This window comes from Eretmochelys imbricata, chromosome 6 (assembly GCF_965152235.1).
Source record: "Eretmochelys imbricata isolate rEreImb1 chromosome 6, rEreImb1.hap1, whole genome shotgun sequence".
In the NCBI taxonomy this organism is placed as follows: domain Eukaryota; kingdom Metazoa; phylum Chordata; order Testudines; family Cheloniidae; genus Eretmochelys; species Eretmochelys imbricata.
In genome coordinates, this window is record NC_135577.1 from 77,277,302 (window position 1) to 77,295,080 (window position 17,779).

The window sequence follows — 17,779 nt, forward strand, 5'->3', positions numbered from 1 at the left end:
AGAAAACACTGGCAAAATTGTGTTTTCTAGGGAAGGCTGTGTGTGTAAATGAGAAAGAGTGGATAGCAGCAGAGTGATCTCCTGTGGCCCTGCTAGTACAAGCTTTCCCCATATTGTCTCCTGCTTTTATATTAATTACAACTTGCATTATCAGCTGCGAGTCTGTAGCCCGGCAAATAGAAAATACTGCCCCTGGAGACCTAGCTTCTTGTATCTATTTTCCATCTCCTTCTATTGTGCTCCACTCAGTATTCACTGCTTTTCTCCTGGTAACACTGCTCTTTAACACAATTAGGTAAGAGCAAGAAGAGCACCATATTTGACTCCCAATTATTAAAACTACTGGGAATAGATACATGTGCCCGGTCTACCTTCTGTGGTGCACTGCAGTAGTTTAGTTCATGATTAAATACATGTGTTATAGTGTATATATGTGTATGTGTGTATACATATGTATAAAATCAGCAAATGCATTTTAATCACACCACTCTCCTAGGATTATTTGATCTTCCTCTGCAAAGCACATTTTTAAAACTAACAACGTTATTCACAAATTGACAAGAAGCCCCGTTAACAGTTTATATAGCAATTCTGTCTATCTATAACTCTTTTTAGAGCTGTTTCAGAGTAGCAGCCGTGTTAGTCTGTATCCGCAAAAAGAAAAGGAGTACTTGTGGCACCTTAGAGACTAACCAATTTATTTGAGCATAAGTTTTAGTGAGCTGCAGCTCACTTCATCGGATTTACGAAAGCTTATGCTCAAATAAATTGGTTAGTCTCTAAGGTGCCACAAGTCCTCCTTTTCTTTTTAGAGCAACACTGTGGGCCTGATCCAAAGCCCAACGAAGTCAATGGAAAAACTGCCATTAACTTCAGTGGGCTTTTGGGGGCGGCTCTCTATATGCATAATACATTGTATTGATTAGTTCCATCAGAGTAATTCTCTTAAAATGTATATTTGGGTACCACTTTTGCTTCAGTATTCGTAAAATTACTGCAAATGACTGGGAATGTGGTCAGGAAGTTTTTCTTGAGGGATGCAAAGTTGGAACCTGTCTAGGAAAAAAAGTCAGAAGTTGGATTACACATACACACACAGATATCTTAATCCAAAGAAAAATAGTGGTGCCTCATGATCCACCCTTATGGTTACTGATCACATTTTTTATAATACAAAAGAGTAGTTAATTTCCCCGTGCTTAACATATTCTTAGTATTCTATGATTGCAACTTGTAAATAACCACTTTATTATTTTTATCTCTCCATAAAATGCTGCCAAATTCTTTTCCTCAAGAAGCCCGTGTCACAAGGAATACACTGAGTTCCAAATCAATACAGTCTGTCTTTCTAAAACTCGATCCACAAACTGAGGTCAAGCACAACTTGGACTGGTATAGACAGATAGGGTTTTCAGCTGCAGGAAGTCCGATTCAGTGATGCCTTCCACATCATTACATTTTCGGAACAGAAGACAGGTCCAGCTTTTTAATACCGTATGATAGGTTTTGGATGATATTTGCCTTAAAACATAACTGAGGTGTTACTGTTTAATTATTGTAATTTTCATATGTATGGTAAGGAGCTTTAACAGCAACCAGCTTGAGAGAGCCTGCAGTGCATAAAATTAACATAACTTGCTGTGTTCTCTGAAAAGTTTAGCCTAGGTGAACATGTTGCAATTATTATATTCTAAAAGAAGGTTCCAGCCTGATGTTGTTGGAGGGCTAAACTCATGCCATGCTATTGTTTCTTTCCTTTTTCATGTATTTCTTCTAGCTCTTTATCTGATTACCATCCGGCAAACAGCTGACGCTAAGAGGCTGCAGAGGGCTGAAGAGCTCCTGTCTGCTGTTTGCCTTCAGCTTGAAGCTATTTGAGTGGTTTCCTAACTCAGAGATAAAAAGAGGAGCTCATAGGCACAACTCTTGTTTTAATCCAGGCTGCAAAGAAACTTGCTCAGTCTTTGCATTTTATTTCTGTCTGAACTCCCCCACCCAACTTTATTTTCATTCATAGTCTATTTTTTAATAACATCTAAGCTGCTTCAACTCTTTAGACTTTTCATCTTTCTTTTTGTTTTCATTTTCACCTGACTTTGCGACATGATGGTAACATACTTTTTATTAAGGTTTTGGGGATGGCGATAATTAGCTTTTGGTGGATTTAGTTGCTACAACCGTCTCAACAAACGTATAATACTACTGTGTAATCAGTAATTTTTGAGAGTCTTTGTTGCAGTTCTATATTAGAGAAAGTATGTGAGTTAGTTCAAGAGAGTTTGTATCCTAAATCCTGTCAGCCGTGCTGATGGGTTATGGCTGTTGTGGATCCTGGGACAAATCCTGCCTGATTTTCTTATTCGTGTTGTCCAATTGATTTGAGTGGGCCAAAAGGCAAGCAGGATTTGGCTCCCTATTAGTTTTTAATTACTTAGGGTCTGATCCAAAGCCTGTTGAAGTCAATGGAAGTCATTTAATTGACTACAGTGGGCTTTGAATCAGGCCCGTAAAGTTTGGTTGGGTTTGGAGAAAAATATTATCTGGCTGTTCCACTATATATTGCTGTAATGCATGTGGTAGCAATCAGTTTTGGGAGATTACCTAGACAGGGTTCATTGTATATACAGGGCCTGATTCTGATCATACGTACACTGGTTTTACTCAGGGTAAATCCACTGATTTTATTTGATTTACTTCTGATTTACATTGGTGTCAGTGAGGTGGGAATCAGGCTGTATATGCATCAGCATACATCATTCACAGTTCTCGGTATTAGCTGATGTTGTAGTAGCTTAGGGTGTTCATTATTTTCTCAACCAAGATATTTTATTTTTCAAAACTTTTCTTGTCTGAAAGTGTTACGGTGTGCTTAATCTAAGTTGTCACATACAGGTGACAAGTAATGCAGGTCCAGCCCCAAGTCTGATCTGTTTCATGTGTTCTTACTCTCCTTTTTTGCCAGAGGAAATTCCATCTCTTGCCTGCCTTCATGTGGTGCTGATAAAGCTCTTCCTGTACAGTAGAATTCCTGTTTTCCTTTAAGCAACAGCAGGGTATTGGGAATGATCAGGAAAGGGGAGGAGGACCAGGAGGAGACTACACTCAACAAAGTAGCACTGAACTGTAACTTTCAGTTTTCCTCACTTATCCTTTTAAATAGGAGTTCTTCACTCCAGGAAAACCAATACTCAATAAATTAAAAGCTATCATGAGTTATGTGACTGAAGTACAGTAGTAGAAGTCTTACTTAGCCAAGTATTGTCAAATTTCATATGTCTGTCTTTTACATTCTTTTTTATTGTATTTTATGTGTATTAATGTAGAAAGAATTACATAAAAATCACCATATATATTATTTTATATAATCACCTGGTGATTATGCTTGACAGTTCTTGTAAGTGAACTGTTAAAGAGCGATACATCTAGAAAGTCTTTAAAAATGTGTCATATTGAAGAAAAAAATTCTTTACTAGTATATAATGTATTTCAGAGGGAGCTTATTTTTCCCATAGCTCTGCGTTTGCTTGAAGTATTTCCAACTTTCAAACTGGTGGAGGAGAGCGGGGTGTGACGGTGTGCTCCCCTCCCATCCACTTTTTCTTTTTCTTTTTAAAATAGTTAAAAAAAAAAATCCCCCTCACCTAACCAGATGTGGCAAAAATGGGAGAAAATGTGGCACTACACCCACTCCAGTTTGAGCTTCAAGTATTAGAGAAAAAAACATGTCAACTCATCTGCAAATAGTTCATCAGGAAATACTAAAACTTTTGGCAGAAGTGTTTTACTGCTCTACTATTAAAACAATTAATCCCAGATAGCTGTTGGAAGAGTAAAAATCGGTCCTTTATTTTACCAAATAAATCTTTGTATGTCCTCCGCTTCTAACTGCTGAAGACATATTACATTGTACAAACAGTATCAGTATTTGGCACGTTTCACAAATGCTAATGTGTATACTTTCCCTCCCTCCCCCTCTGTTTTCTTTCTGTTCCTCATTTGCTATTGGAATGGGAACTGTGGAAAAAATTCCTTGGCATTCTGACACCAGAACCCTTCATCTTGGAGAGACCACGATGATGCAACCTCAACGCATTCAGCAGGCACACCGGGGCCCTCCAGTGGGGGCCATGCTTCCCAGAGTGGAGACAACAGCAGTGAGCAAGGTAAAAGGTCAAACTTTTTCCCTGTGCAAAGTAGGCATGACTAAAATAACTTTGACTTTTTTATGATATCAGTACATCTGCCTTAGTGTAAACATGGAGTGGCAGGCTTGCAATGTAATCAGCGGTAACTTAGGGAGACACTATTTCCTTTTCTTAACCTACTTAGCTGCATTTTATTATTATTTCAAAGCAAAATATCTAATCTTCAAACAAGCTTTGTAATAACAATTGATTAGTTCTGCCAATTCCTTTACAAATTTGGTTATCTGCAGTTTATTTTTGAGTGGTGTAAGTAAATAAAATGACAGACATACTCTCCAGCTGTGATGCAGTAGTTTGTACTGGCTTGTAAACAGAGAATTTAACGTGTAATATTAGCTATAAAAGGACTCCTATAGCAAGCCGTAAATCTGTTACATCATATAAGAAAGATGCAGAAGTCAGCTCTGACTGACTGAAAAAAATCTTGTGCAGTGTTTGCCTGTATAATATTTTTTCTGAAAACATGAATTTTGAATGCTTGATAGAGACAGACTCAGGCTGCAAAATTCAAGTCCAAATCTAGACTTCGAAACCCCCTCCCCCGCCGAGTCTCCAAAGTTCAGGAATGCCGATTCTCCACAGCTTTTCACCTTGTTCAGCCATTTCTGCCTGTACCAAGTGGGTGTCAAACACTGCCATTTGGACTGGGGAACATGTTACACCTGCTTTGCACTCACTTGGCATGGGTGTAAATGACTGTGCAAGGTGTAGGGCAGTGGAGAGTCAGGCCCCAGGTGTTCAGAAATTGAGTTTTGGTGGAAGATCTCGTATAGGCGGGGCTCACTGTAATTTTTGGATTTTGATCTGGGTTCACATTTTAAACGCTCCCGAGGTTCAGTATGGTAGTAGCAGTTTCTCTTTGGTATATTGAACTGGGTCAATTGTTATAGATTATTTGTACAGGGTGCATTTGGGTTATTGCTACTAGAAAGTAGAAGAGGGTACGATATAGGGTTTGATCTTACTCCCATCTGAGTTATCCAGAATCTTTTTATTAACATCAATAGGAGTTGGATCAGGCCTTAAGTCAGTGGGAGTCATTCCATTGACTTTAACTGGATTTGGGCCAGGCCTGTAATGAACTATAACAGCCACAGCAACTAATGACAAGGAGGGCTTTAGTTATAAAGCAGCAGGTCAGTGAAAACTCTAGTAATTCACTATCAAACTTTATGGTTTATAGATATAGATATAATCAATATGGATTTCTTGTCACTAAAGTGCTGATGATTTAGTGGAATATTTACATTTATTTATTTATTTACTTTTAAAGCGCCCATCCCTGTGGCATTCGGGAGTATGACATAACTTAAATACATCAATGCATTAATCTAAACTGTCCGTCCCAAGCAGGACACACAGGTCCCATACCTGTGTTCATGCTCTACTCCCAACAACCATAAATAATTGAGTGATGGTCCATCATCAAACAATGTTTGACCACAAAGACATGTCTTGTACTGCAGCTTGGAGGACAGAAAATTTGAGCTCTGGTTGATAATTTGAGCTCTGGTTTGGGGGGAGGGATAGCTCAGTGGTTTGAGCATTGGCCTGCTAAACCCAGGGTTGTGAGTTCAATCCTTGAGGGGGCCATTTGGGATCTGGGGCACAAATTGGGGATTGGTCCTGCTTTGAGCAGGGGGTTGGACTAGATGACCTCCTGAGGTCCCTTCCAACCCTGGTATTCTATGATTCTATGATAGCCAGCAGGAGTGAATTCCATGGTCATGGGATGCTGCACCTGAATACCCAACTTCTAATCTCCAGGCATGTAAATCTAGGGGCTCTCAGCAAATACTCCTAGGCTGACCTCATTATTTGGTATGAAGCATAGGCAGAGGTCAACCTAAGGTAGCAAGATATAAGATCTATCATTCTAAGTTATGGTCTGTGGTATTGTACACTCACAAATATAGTATACTTATTTAGGCATCCAGTAGGCTCCTGTGTAGGAACCAATTTAATCACCTGAGCGTTGCCTGGTGTGCTGGGAAAAAACATAACCTAAAGTGCGTCCCCATCTACCTGCTATGTTTCCTTTTGAAGTGCCAATCTACAAATTGAATGTCAGGACTCCAATCAGTTTCTCACACTTGAAAGATGCACACTCCTGTGATGTTTAGGTAAAACTCCCAATTGAAGACTATGGCCGAGATGCCTCCCCCTCCCATCCTCCCAGGGAAATTACAAGAGGGTGCCTACTGGAAGAAAATTCTGCAAGAGTCCCCTTGTTGAATTTTCCTTGGATTGTTCCATTGGAGGGACAGGATTGGCCTCATAACTACTGAAAAGGCAGTGGTTCTATCCCCAAGCCACACGGATCCCCAGAATCTGAAAGAGGCCACAGCCATCTGTGAGGAGAATCTGTGCCTCTCCTCCAGGTCTGGGACCCACTTGTCTGACCCTTGCTGCCTCTCTGATCATTTGGCTCCACTGAAACTGCATTGCCAAGGCTCTCCTTTGCTGCTGCCTCTGGGGCACCACTCCTCCAATGGGGTTTCTCTGGGATGGAAGAGTTCATGAAAGAGTTAATGCAGCCTCAGATTGCATTAATATCCCAATGGCTTTTCTGCCAGTGTCAGGTGGGGTGGCAGAGGTAAGTGATCCACATTGCTCCTCCTCAGTCCTGCCTCTTGACCTCCCACTCTTTCCTGGCCCTCCTGGCCCTTTCTTTCCTGATCTCCGACTCATTCCCCTGACCCACCCGTTCTCAGTTCCATCTCTCACCCTCAAGGGAAGGTCAGTGGGATCTGGTGATGGGTGGATGCTGCCATCGATGTTGTTGACCCTCTGTGCAGGACCAGGTAGATCCACACGAAGGGCTCCTCCCATGATGTTGTGACTGGAAAGCATTAAGTCATATGGGAGTTTTGCCTGTTGAAGGAGTGCAGTATCTGACCCAGAATGCCACAGCACAATGGCTGCTCATTCAACATCGAAAGGGTTAATGTAGGGGAAGTTTGAAATTAGTTAAAATATTTTGGCACTGAAAGAGTTACAAAAAGGGCCTTCAGGCAGCGAATGATGAAATATTATCCTAATTTTATTAGTGGTGAGTGTCTGTGTTGTTTTTAGCATGTCACCGCAGCTGTACAAGGGGAAACTACACGATACGCTGTATCGATCATCTAACAAACATAACTACTAGTGACCTGTAATCTACCAAGCATTTATTGACTTTAGCCTGGTTCAGATTCACAGACCCAGGTCAATGTCACAAAATACTATTGTAGTGAATAGTAAATAATGTGGTAAATATAATCAGTTTTTTTTCCCCCAGTGAAAGGGAGAAAGGGTTAAATACATCTAATAATAAAAATAAAACATTCAAAACATTTTACAAAGGAGGGGGGGGAAAGGAGAAGCTGATTTAATGGTCTAATGAGGCCATCTTCCAGAGACTTGTTTTGTGTAAGGCTTGCTTTGACCTTTCGCTTTGCTCAGGAGCCCAACGCTTCATTTTTCACATTCTTGCAATTACGTTAACGCTTCAAGCATTTCTGACTCTAAGTCAGCTAGCAACACCAGGCATAACTCAACACTGTGAGTTTTTCTCCTCTCTGTAGATTCATTAACAGGTCACTGGGGTCCCAACTGAAATTTAAAACTGACTGGTTCTGTTGGGTTAGTTGAGTTATGGCAAGGGAGATAGCAGGAAAGGGGCTGAGAGAAGGGGAGGAGAGATAGAAGACCCTAGGGTTTTTGGCAGGGAATATATGTGTAAAACCCTAAGCAGCACATTAAAAGGTGTGTGAGGCTTTAGAATGCAGCCATTTCACTGGGGGGAAAAAATCTGTAAGTCTTTTGGGGTGCTACATTTTCCTTATTCTTTGCAAAATAAAGTAAAATGTGCCTTTGCATATGTAATGTCCAAATTATTGCTTTAAAATGCTAGCAACTTCTAGTATTCTGTATTGGTTTATGCCATGGTGAGGGATATGTCACCCACAAACTTTAATTCTTATTTAATTTCTTTATGGGATATTTCAAATAATGAATATGGCAGATTATGCATGAAAAGCAGGAAATCAATCTTTTTTAAGGTTTAAAAACATGTGGTCTACAGGAAATCACTGGAGAATAGTTTTAGTTTCGTATATTATGACACCAGGATTGTATACCTAGTTTGCCACATTTTTAGTTTAAGTCAAAGGGCCCGATCCTTGGAGGTGCTAAGCACCCACAAGCAGGCCTGTTGAGAGAAATTTGGGCCCCAGAGTCTCATGTTCACGGGGTCCCCCAACTCCTCCCATTTCACTTTATTTATGCAGACATTACAGACATATATGGACATATTTATACAGATGTTCAGCACCTCTCAGTATCAGACCCACAGAGGTAAACTTGTGCATATGTTACAAGCCAAAGGCAGGAAGCTCGTTCTGCAGCGTATAGCAGAAAACTTAACAAGATGGGATCAAATCCTGCTTGCCTTACTCATGTGAGTAATTCCACTGGCATCGATGGATCTACGTGTGTGAGTAAGGTGAGCAAGCTTTGGCCAACTGTAGAGAGGATCTGAGCACCATTTGTTCAGAAAATATCTTAAATAGTCTTTAAACATTTTTCTGTGGTAGTCTGATGTTTTGTCCCACTGATTTGCCCACACTAGCTTTCTGCGGGAAAGATTAATTATCTGCTTCAGGGCAAAGTCAACAGAGATATTGACTGAAATCACACATGCTTATCCTAGGTTACATCTTTGGGTTGATGCACATTGGAAAAGTTACTCTGGGTGAGTTTCTTGTTCATTGTGTAATACATTATGATATATGAATTTGGAAACACCATGAGTTGGTAAGTCAGAAAAGGCCTTTCTTGATATTGAAACTATACTAACACAGTAGGCATATGTAAAATGAGTCTGCTTTGAAACCAAATCATAATAGATCCAGAAAGGAGGAGTTGTATTAAATAATGCAATGTGTTCATACACAGTATGCAACTGAATTTTCATACCCAAACTTTGCTATTACAAAACAACATGAATTTATGATGTTTTTTCCCATTATTCTTTTAAATATCGTGTGTAGATATGCATGCATTGGATTGGATTGTATGCATATCTTCTTATATCTTCAGAACTTCTCACCTTAAACCTTAGAGTGGAGATACAGTTTTATTGGTGAAAAACTATCATTTTGTTGCTAGAAAGTAAACCCCAGATTCTGTTGTGAAAAGGCAAACTTCCTCATAAAGAAAGCTTTACTGGAGATGCATCATTTCTAAAGGCACTATTTTCCTAAAGGTAAACTATGTGCACTATGAACAATTCTTAAAGAACAATGATTTTTTTTTTTTCAGTTGAGGAAGACACAGGAAGAAAGTAGCTCTTATTAATTCATCTTTTCCTTTCAAGTTTTTGGGGCCTGTCCTTGTGTTGATGGGTATGAGTAATTCCCATTAATGGTGATGGGAGTTACGCATGTGCATTGACAGGAGAATAGACCCCTCAGTGTTTAGAGCACATGAAATTTACATTTTTTTCCCATCGCTGTAATTGAGATGTTGACAAATTGGAGAATATTGATGAGCCTTTGTTTTAAGTATTTCTTGCCAAGTTTGTTTTATTTTTCATGGCTTGAACAATAGTGTGGGTTCAGCAGCAATGAATAATAAGGGTAGAGTAAAGATAACATTGTATTTCAATATTTTGATGTGCCAATATGAAATAAATTATCTTAGGCAAATGGAATATGCTGTTTTAATCATTAGCTATGCATGAGAGAAAAATTGATGTTGACATCTTTGCTGTAAAATCGTTGTAATGGGGCCTTCCTTACAATTCATTTTTGTAAAATTCATTTTGTACATTTTGCAGCAATTGAACAATCCCTGCACTGTGAATAGGCAGAATTCCCAGAAATACTGAGACAGTTGGCCCAGTAACTGCTGAGCTCACACTGCACACCACATGCACATTAACCATAGTGCTGCCAGAAACAGTTTAGCTAAATATATTCACATATTAGTATCCACCCATCTTTCTTTTCTTTTATTCAATTGTGTGAACAAGTACATTTTGTGTTTGGTTTTTGTTTTTGTTTTTTTTTTTTACCATTTATGTCCCTACCTTTCAACCAGTTAATGGGGCTAGAATTTCATAGTAAATCTCTTTTATTTATTGTACAGTTTTCTAGTCATTATACTGGTGAAAACTGCAGATCCCCACCTTTTATTGAATTTAAAGCTTAGAGGTGAGTGAGCTCTTAAAATATTATAATACATTTTAAGACTTACATCTTACTCTCTTAGTTTCCAACCCACATAGTTATATGCAAAAATGTTTTTTTTCCTACAAATATACAAGTTATTAGATAACATTTACTATGTCTTCTAACTATGTTGTGCTGGGGTTTCAAATGCAGCTTAGGAAAACTCTGTCAATGGAATGTTGTCATAGTGGAAGGGATCTCTTTAAAATACCCCTAGATACAATATGACAGATGCCATCTGGAATAATCTTTTGCTAGTTGTTTTTAACTTTTATTTTTCCTACAGCTAAGTTCATCCCAAACTGGTCACTTACTGTTAATGGTAAACACAGTGAACTTCTTTTCTCCCTTCTCCACATGAAAGCTCAAAAGAAAATAACCAAATAATATTGCTGAAGAGATTGCTAATGGTGGGATATTTACTTTTGCCTTTATCATTTTGTTTTTGCTTTGCTTTTTTCAAATGCAGAGGGTAAGATTTCCCTTAAGGTCTTTCCCACCCCCACACCCTCTGCCAGATCTAACCCAGCCCCCCTCAAAATGTTAGCTATTATTTTATTTGCCAAATTGTAAAAGTATCTGTCTGTTACAATATTAATGTTTTTCATAATTCAACACTCTCAAACATGCAGTAGTAAGTGCAAGTGTTTAAATGCCTTCCTGGGTTGTTACAGTCTGTCTAATTTCTTCCTATATATGTTAACTTATTTGAAAGATCTAGTGTTGGAATCTCTGGATTTTTTTTTAACTTAAGTCGTGTAAAGGGATGTCTCCTGATGCCTGTTAGAGTTTAATTTAGAGTAGTAATTAAACTTGAATACTGCCTCATAAACAAAAGATAAACAATAAACCAGCCACATTCCCTGCTGTTTCATAGCTTTCTTTCCCAGATGTTTTAGCCTGATAATTTTTACACAGTGAACTACCTAGCATGGTGTGCTGTGGACAGAGGTCAAAGACTAGTTCCATGTAACAGATTTTTTTAAACTTTTTTTTTTTTTAACAAAATGCTGAAGGATTTTTCTTCATCTAGCTGATTAAATTCTGAGATACTGAAGGACACTTATAATTGATTTTGTAATTTCCCGTCCCCTTCACTTGTTTAACAAGGCCATGCTGATTTAAAAATCCTAATTTTATCAATGACGTAGTGAACTTTAAAAATTATTATTAAGGTATTTTGACAATTAATTCTATTTCACTAAACAAAAGGAGAGAGCAAGAGGGAAAGAGAGCCAGAAGATATTCCTTTAAATGCTGTGTTGATCCTACGCAACTAAAGAATATAGTACAATAGAACATTTTTTTCCCCCCAAACCAACCCTCAGGCTACTGGAGCTTGTGTGTCCATTTCTGGACCATTCCACTGTCAGCCATGATCTTTCTAATTGTCAGGTACTAGTAGGCCATTCGAATGCAGAAGCCATGTTATTTTCACTGGGTGGGGTAATTACTGAAAGCTGAGAATAGCTGCACTAAAGACAGAGGGATACTTTCATGATCCCATTAGCATAAGAGTGGGTAAATTATTCATGCCAAGTGAGGATTCTATGGGGAAAAGTATAGTTAATGCACATAGTTTTTAAATGTATCCCTTTCTGCTCTGAGACTAAATTCTTGTTGGATTCAGTTCTCAGACATTTACGGGAAAGCTCTAGTGGCATGTTAGACGCAGTTCATCTCTCTCTGTTTGCAGCGCTCTCAATAGAGACCATCTGGCAAAGATCCAAAAGGTGATTAAACAAAATGATCAGCTCTTGTTGCTGTGTTACTTGTCCAATACTCTGGATTAAAAAACATGACCCACGACAGTCAGCTAAAGTCATTCTTTTTTTTCTTTTCCCTATAAGAATTCAGATGGTCCACAAATGTCTATGCCATCTTTGTGTCCTTATGGCCCATAATCATGAACAGGTTGTGCAAATGGCTCGTTCTGTAGCACGGTCTGTTCCAGCAGCATAGAAAAATTTCCTATTAATTGGGTCAGTCTAATGTTCATAATGACATGGGGAAAAATTACTAAAATTTATTTTTTAGTAGACATAAAAAATGTGTGCTTTCTGCCATGAGAGAGTTGAAATCTGACAACAGGTTCATGTGATTGATTAATTTTCTTGTGACTGAAGAAATTCAAAGCATGACATTGTCATCTGCTGAAAATAGTATACAGCTCCTTATAACCAAACAAAAAGGGGGAAAACATGAGCTGTGGTTTAACACCACAATCAGGGATGAATTTACAGTGCCATTCAGAAGAGTACTCCCTTATCATAAACAAGCTGATAATCACACTGAATCTAACTCCCAATTAGCTCTTCCTTCCCTCACAGAGATCAGCGTACATGTCCTCCTTAAGCCGTGATATGTTGCTGTTGAGTCAGACAGAACATTTGTATACCTTATGTCATATTCAAAATTTAAGGATTAACACTATATATTACCAGGAAACCCAGCTAATCAGCAAGGTAATTTTCAAACCAATCACTTAGATGACTGAGTTAAGGTAAAAATGCCAAGACTGTGAATAGGGGACATATGTATCTTATCTTTTGGGGGTTGCACCAAATGCCAAGTAGTAGTGTAAATTCAACAGAAAGCAGACATTGTTGGAAAGTAATTAAAGAAATATTGAAATGAAATCTACCATATGAGTGAAATATTTGTAGAACTACTTTGTTGTTTCATACATAACAATTTGCATGGACCTCAACAGTGATTTTTTAAAAACTACTTGGAGGGGGGGAGGAGGGAGGAGGATGTTGAAGTACAAGTTGGAATTCACAGGATATAGGACCTACTGCTGAAATATTCAATCGTATAATTAGATGTAGCCTGTCTCTTAGAACCAAGAATATTTATAGTCTGAAATCATTTGGCTGATTAAAGAAGGGGGCGCTTCAAGAAAAGAAGAAAGATGATGCTAACAAAACAACTAAATCAAATTCTGCTTTTAAAAGCTAAGAAGATCCAGCAAGGCTGTCAGCTCCTCTTACTATGTAAGGTAAAAGCAATAGGTAAAAGATACAGACGTGTCTAGAGTGCTCAGGGAGGGGAAGTGAGGCTCCCCTAGAGTCAGTGCAATGTGGCAGATGAAAGGGACCCATATAGCCTTGGGGGTCTTAAGGCTATTACAGGGCAACTCATGCTCTGTTATCATGCTGATTTTCAATTGATTTTTGGCTGTACAGTACTTGTTGAAGGCCCTCTAGAGCGTCAAACACTGCATTATGGCGATACACATTGTAATACATGTGCTTTTTGTCTTATTGTCTTTACTTTGCCTGGTAAGAGTGGCGGACAACCATTCTGTGATTTCTCCAGCTTCTGGGGACATTTTAGGTTTGGGAGTGGGTGGAAGGAGTTTGACAGTCATCTTTACTCATTTCTTAATGCAGATTGACATATCTGTTTACAGTTTTGCATTTTCCAACCAACTGAATCTTAAATGGTTGTAAACCATTTAATATATACATTGGTTTAATCTGCATTCAGACTTACCTCTATATTGGATCAGAAGGTGTGTCACTCACTTTGGGGACCCTCACAAAACTACAATGCTATTACGTCTTAGTGTAGGTAGTTGATATCAGAGATGCTTAATCCTGAGGCTGAGGTTCCAGAAATTTTCTATATGCTAGAGAAATCAATTTTGCATAATTTCAAGCTTCCACCTCTGCTTTTATGTTTTTGTGTCCCTCATGTTGGTCCACTCTCACACACTGTGAACATAAGAGTCACACAGCTGAGTCTTAGCTGACAGAGACATTTTTCTTTTTAAGAAGGTTCATTATTTTAATCAGATTATTGGCTAAATATTTGCTGCAAAATTCTCAAAAGCAGCATCTATACTTGCGCCTGCAATTTTGCTCCCACAAGTTTTGGTGCATACATTTATTCAAACATGCAAACAGCCTATGCAAATGAAAATCAGAAGTTTTACATGCATAAAAATGTAATGTGAAAAAACATGCATGTGGAAACCCTGTGGGTGCAACGTCTCATGTCAGGGGAAGGCACAGTTGAAAATTTAACCTCTGGTATTTGAGATTTTTATAGGAAGGCAGTGTGGTGTACAGGTTAAAGCACAGTACTAGGAGACAGGGGTTTGAACCATACCTCTGGCACTGACTCCGGGCACGATCCAAGGCCCATTGAAGTTAATGGAAAGACTCCCCTTGACTTTAGTGGGCTTTAGATCAGGCTCTAATGCCTCAGTTCTGCAATTTGTTGCACACAGATGACAGCTGCTTCAGTGGCCCTCTGTATGGACGTGGCTGTCTGCCCATGTGCAACAAATTGCAGGATTCTGAAGTCTATTTGTGTGACCTTGTGCAAGTTATGTTACCTCTTTGTGATCCACTTTCCCCATCAGTAAAATGGGGGCAGTAGTATTTAGCTACTGTGCAAGCGTGTTGTGAGGCTCAGTCAATTAACATTAGTGCAGTGCTTTGATATACTTAGATGGTTATATAGAAGTGCTGAGTATTATTATGTTATTAGTAACTGTGAAATCAAAGCAAGAGCAGCATTGGCAATACATCTAGGTATTTTATTGCTTGTTTAGACACTCTCTCCTCTTTCAATACAGAGAAGTTGGTAAGAGAAATAGCCTTAACATTGCAGACTGATTTTTAAATAGTGAGAAGATCTAAATTTTCAACATTTAGAAAGTCAATCACCAGAAAGAGCATAGACCTGGGTACCGTTACTAGGCAATCTGTACATGAAGGTGAAATGTTTGGAATAATGTCTTCAATGTATTAGACTTTGATTTGTCATTATGTAAGCATGTCTTCCCATTACACATTTTTTTCTTGAACAAACATATTTAATTTGAACAACGCAGGGAAACTCTGTGTTTGTGTTTGCACTCCCTTTTATCTACAAGAGCACCCAAGGGCAGTTATGTATTGCAGGATTTGTTCCAAACCAATGTTTTGTTTTGATTTTGTGTGTGTGTGTGTTTCTGGAGGATTGCCTTTAACACTCTAGAGCTATATAGTGGGTTGTAGTGTTTAGTGTTCTCGTGCACCAGCAGTTCTGTCTTTTAGACATTGACTTTCCTCATATTGGCACGGGAAGATCGAGTATACTCCTTGCTCCATTGCCTAAGCGTCTGCAGTGTGCACACAGACAGTGGTGGCCAAGAAAGCAGGTTTAGGGCATCAAAACTGGCAGCACTAATATGAATAGCCTGCTTGATATTTTAGAGTTTCTTTTTGCCAAATATCACATTCAATGCATCCGTTTTGCTGCGGGGGAAATTATAAAGAAAAAATTTACACACAATATAGTTTATCATTACAGTTCCTTTTCATTTTGGTCCTTGTGAATATAGCTTCAGTACCATGGTTTTCCACAGGAGTTACTTATAATAACGTTGTTAAATGCACCAAAGACAAGACACATTCCATAGTTACGCTATTCATAAAAGCTCTCATTTGATTTTGGGCCAGTGGCAGACTCTCCACTGGGCATTCAAGGAGACATTTTCCAAGAAAGGGGGCTAGAATCAGCTGGAAGAAAGGTCTTCCCTATTCAAAGGAGTGGAAATGTTTTTGAATGTAGGGGGAGATTATCTATATAAGGTCCTGATCCTGCTTCCACTGATGTCAATAGCAACTGTATGACTTGAACAGGAGCAGGATCTGGTCCCAAATCCATATCTGTTTCGCAGAGTCTGGGGTTGCACACCTATGCAATTGAGACCAGAATATGGGCCTTTATTATTAAAATTTACACTGCTGTTAATTTCATAGGAGAAATTCCTATAGAAAGTGCAACTGAGCTCTTGATACACATACCGTATCTCCAGGAACAAAAACAAGAGCTCGTCTTAAAACTATAAGTAAATGTTAATAATATTTTAATATTAAATTCTAAAGAAATTAATCTTTTAAAGGGAGTGTCATCATATTTTCTCATATTTTAAGGGACAAAGGGAAATAACTCTTGCCAGGGCCATTTCTACATAGCTTTGTAAAAGTACAGAAACTATCCTCTTTTTTCCTAGATTCCTTTTAAAATCAATGCACTTAATTCTGTTATCATTCTACCAATGTTTATTTCAGATTTTCTGGGAAGGTCGGGGTGGTGAATTGCTGCCAGTGGCTGATGTAGTAAATGTAATCTTATGTTCTAGCAGTTTCACAGCTGCTTTGGGAGTGTACTCCAATATAGTAGCTGGTCCCTGCACAGGTGTGCAAGGGGTTAAAGGCACACGGATCCCTCCCCATTGTGCTTTCACAGGAGCCACCCACAGCTGCAGTTCTTGCACTCGCCTGAGCACAAAGACCCCGTAGGACTAATGACACTAAAAGGGGCAGGGAGGAGTGGATCCATTGCAGAGAATGTGCTCTACAAACCCTTAAAGGCCTGGGTAATCTCGTGACACAATGCCTCTCAAGGCTCCTGTTGGGTGATATGGTGCCACATGACTCCCATTGTGGGGTTGGGCCTATAAGGCACCAATGAGCCCACAATGTGCCAGCCACGGACAAGAGAGGAATGGTCACAGGAGCAGCGGAAAAAGGGAAGAGAGAAAAGCATGAGGCAGCCAAGAATTATGTCCAAGGAAGCAGGAAGAGGAGAGGACAGCGCATCCAGAGGGGCTGGGACATAAGTGGCCGTGCAGCATGTGCAGGGGAAAAGGAGAGTCAGGCAACAGGGAAGTATGTGCAGGAGAAAGGAGGAGAACGGGACTGAGTGGCAAGAACACATATGCAGGAGAGCCTGGGGAGAGAGAAGATGAGAGATGAAATGAAGAGACGTAGACAGCGTGTTTGCCTTAAAAAAAAATTGGATTGCATTAAAGACAGCTAGTAACACATAAATACTTTGGCTCAGATGCTTGACTATGCTGGGTCACTTTGTAGAGCCAGCTTTAGGGGATATCCCCCAACATAAGGGGATCCTCTGGTGACATACAGCAGTTGTAATGGCTCTGATGCCACTACTCCCTCCCTCCCAAACATAAGTGCTGGAGCTAAGGGTGCTGGGGGTGCTGCTGCACCCTCTGGTTTGAAGTAGTAATAACAACCTAAGTACATGGTTTCTGCCTTCAGCACCCTCACTGCAAAAATTGTTTCAGCACCACTGGCAGCAAGCATAGAGGGCCTGGCTTGGGACAAAGAGGTGTGTTTTCCCTGTGCCCTGCTGATTCCCAGGTCCCAGAAGAGCCTTTCTAGCCATTGGCAACGAACAAATGTTTAAGCGTTCTTCTGGCTGCTCTAACTTACACCTGGGGACCAGCCCAGCATGCAGCCCACCCAGGGTTGGGGAAGCTCAAGAGTGGTTTATCGCTGGCTATCTCTGCATCCCTCCAATTTGCACTGTGCATTCCTCAGCCACAGCCAGGGA

General features: G+C 39.5%; 1 protein-coding gene across 14 annotated transcripts in view; it reads left to right on the top strand.

Moving 5' to 3' along the window:
• MEIS2 (Meis homeobox 2) overlaps positions 1–17,779 on the top strand; it is a 181,406-nt gene that overhangs the window by 11,411 nt on the left and 152,216 nt on the right. For all 14 annotated transcript variants that reach the window (XM_077820290.1, XM_077820291.1, XM_077820292.1 and 11 more), the window contains one exon: positions 4,049–4,163. In XM_077820290.1, the coding sequence (XP_077676416.1) occupies positions 4,049–4,163 (115 nt within the window). The remainder of the gene's footprint in view (positions 1–4,048; positions 4,164–17,779) is intronic.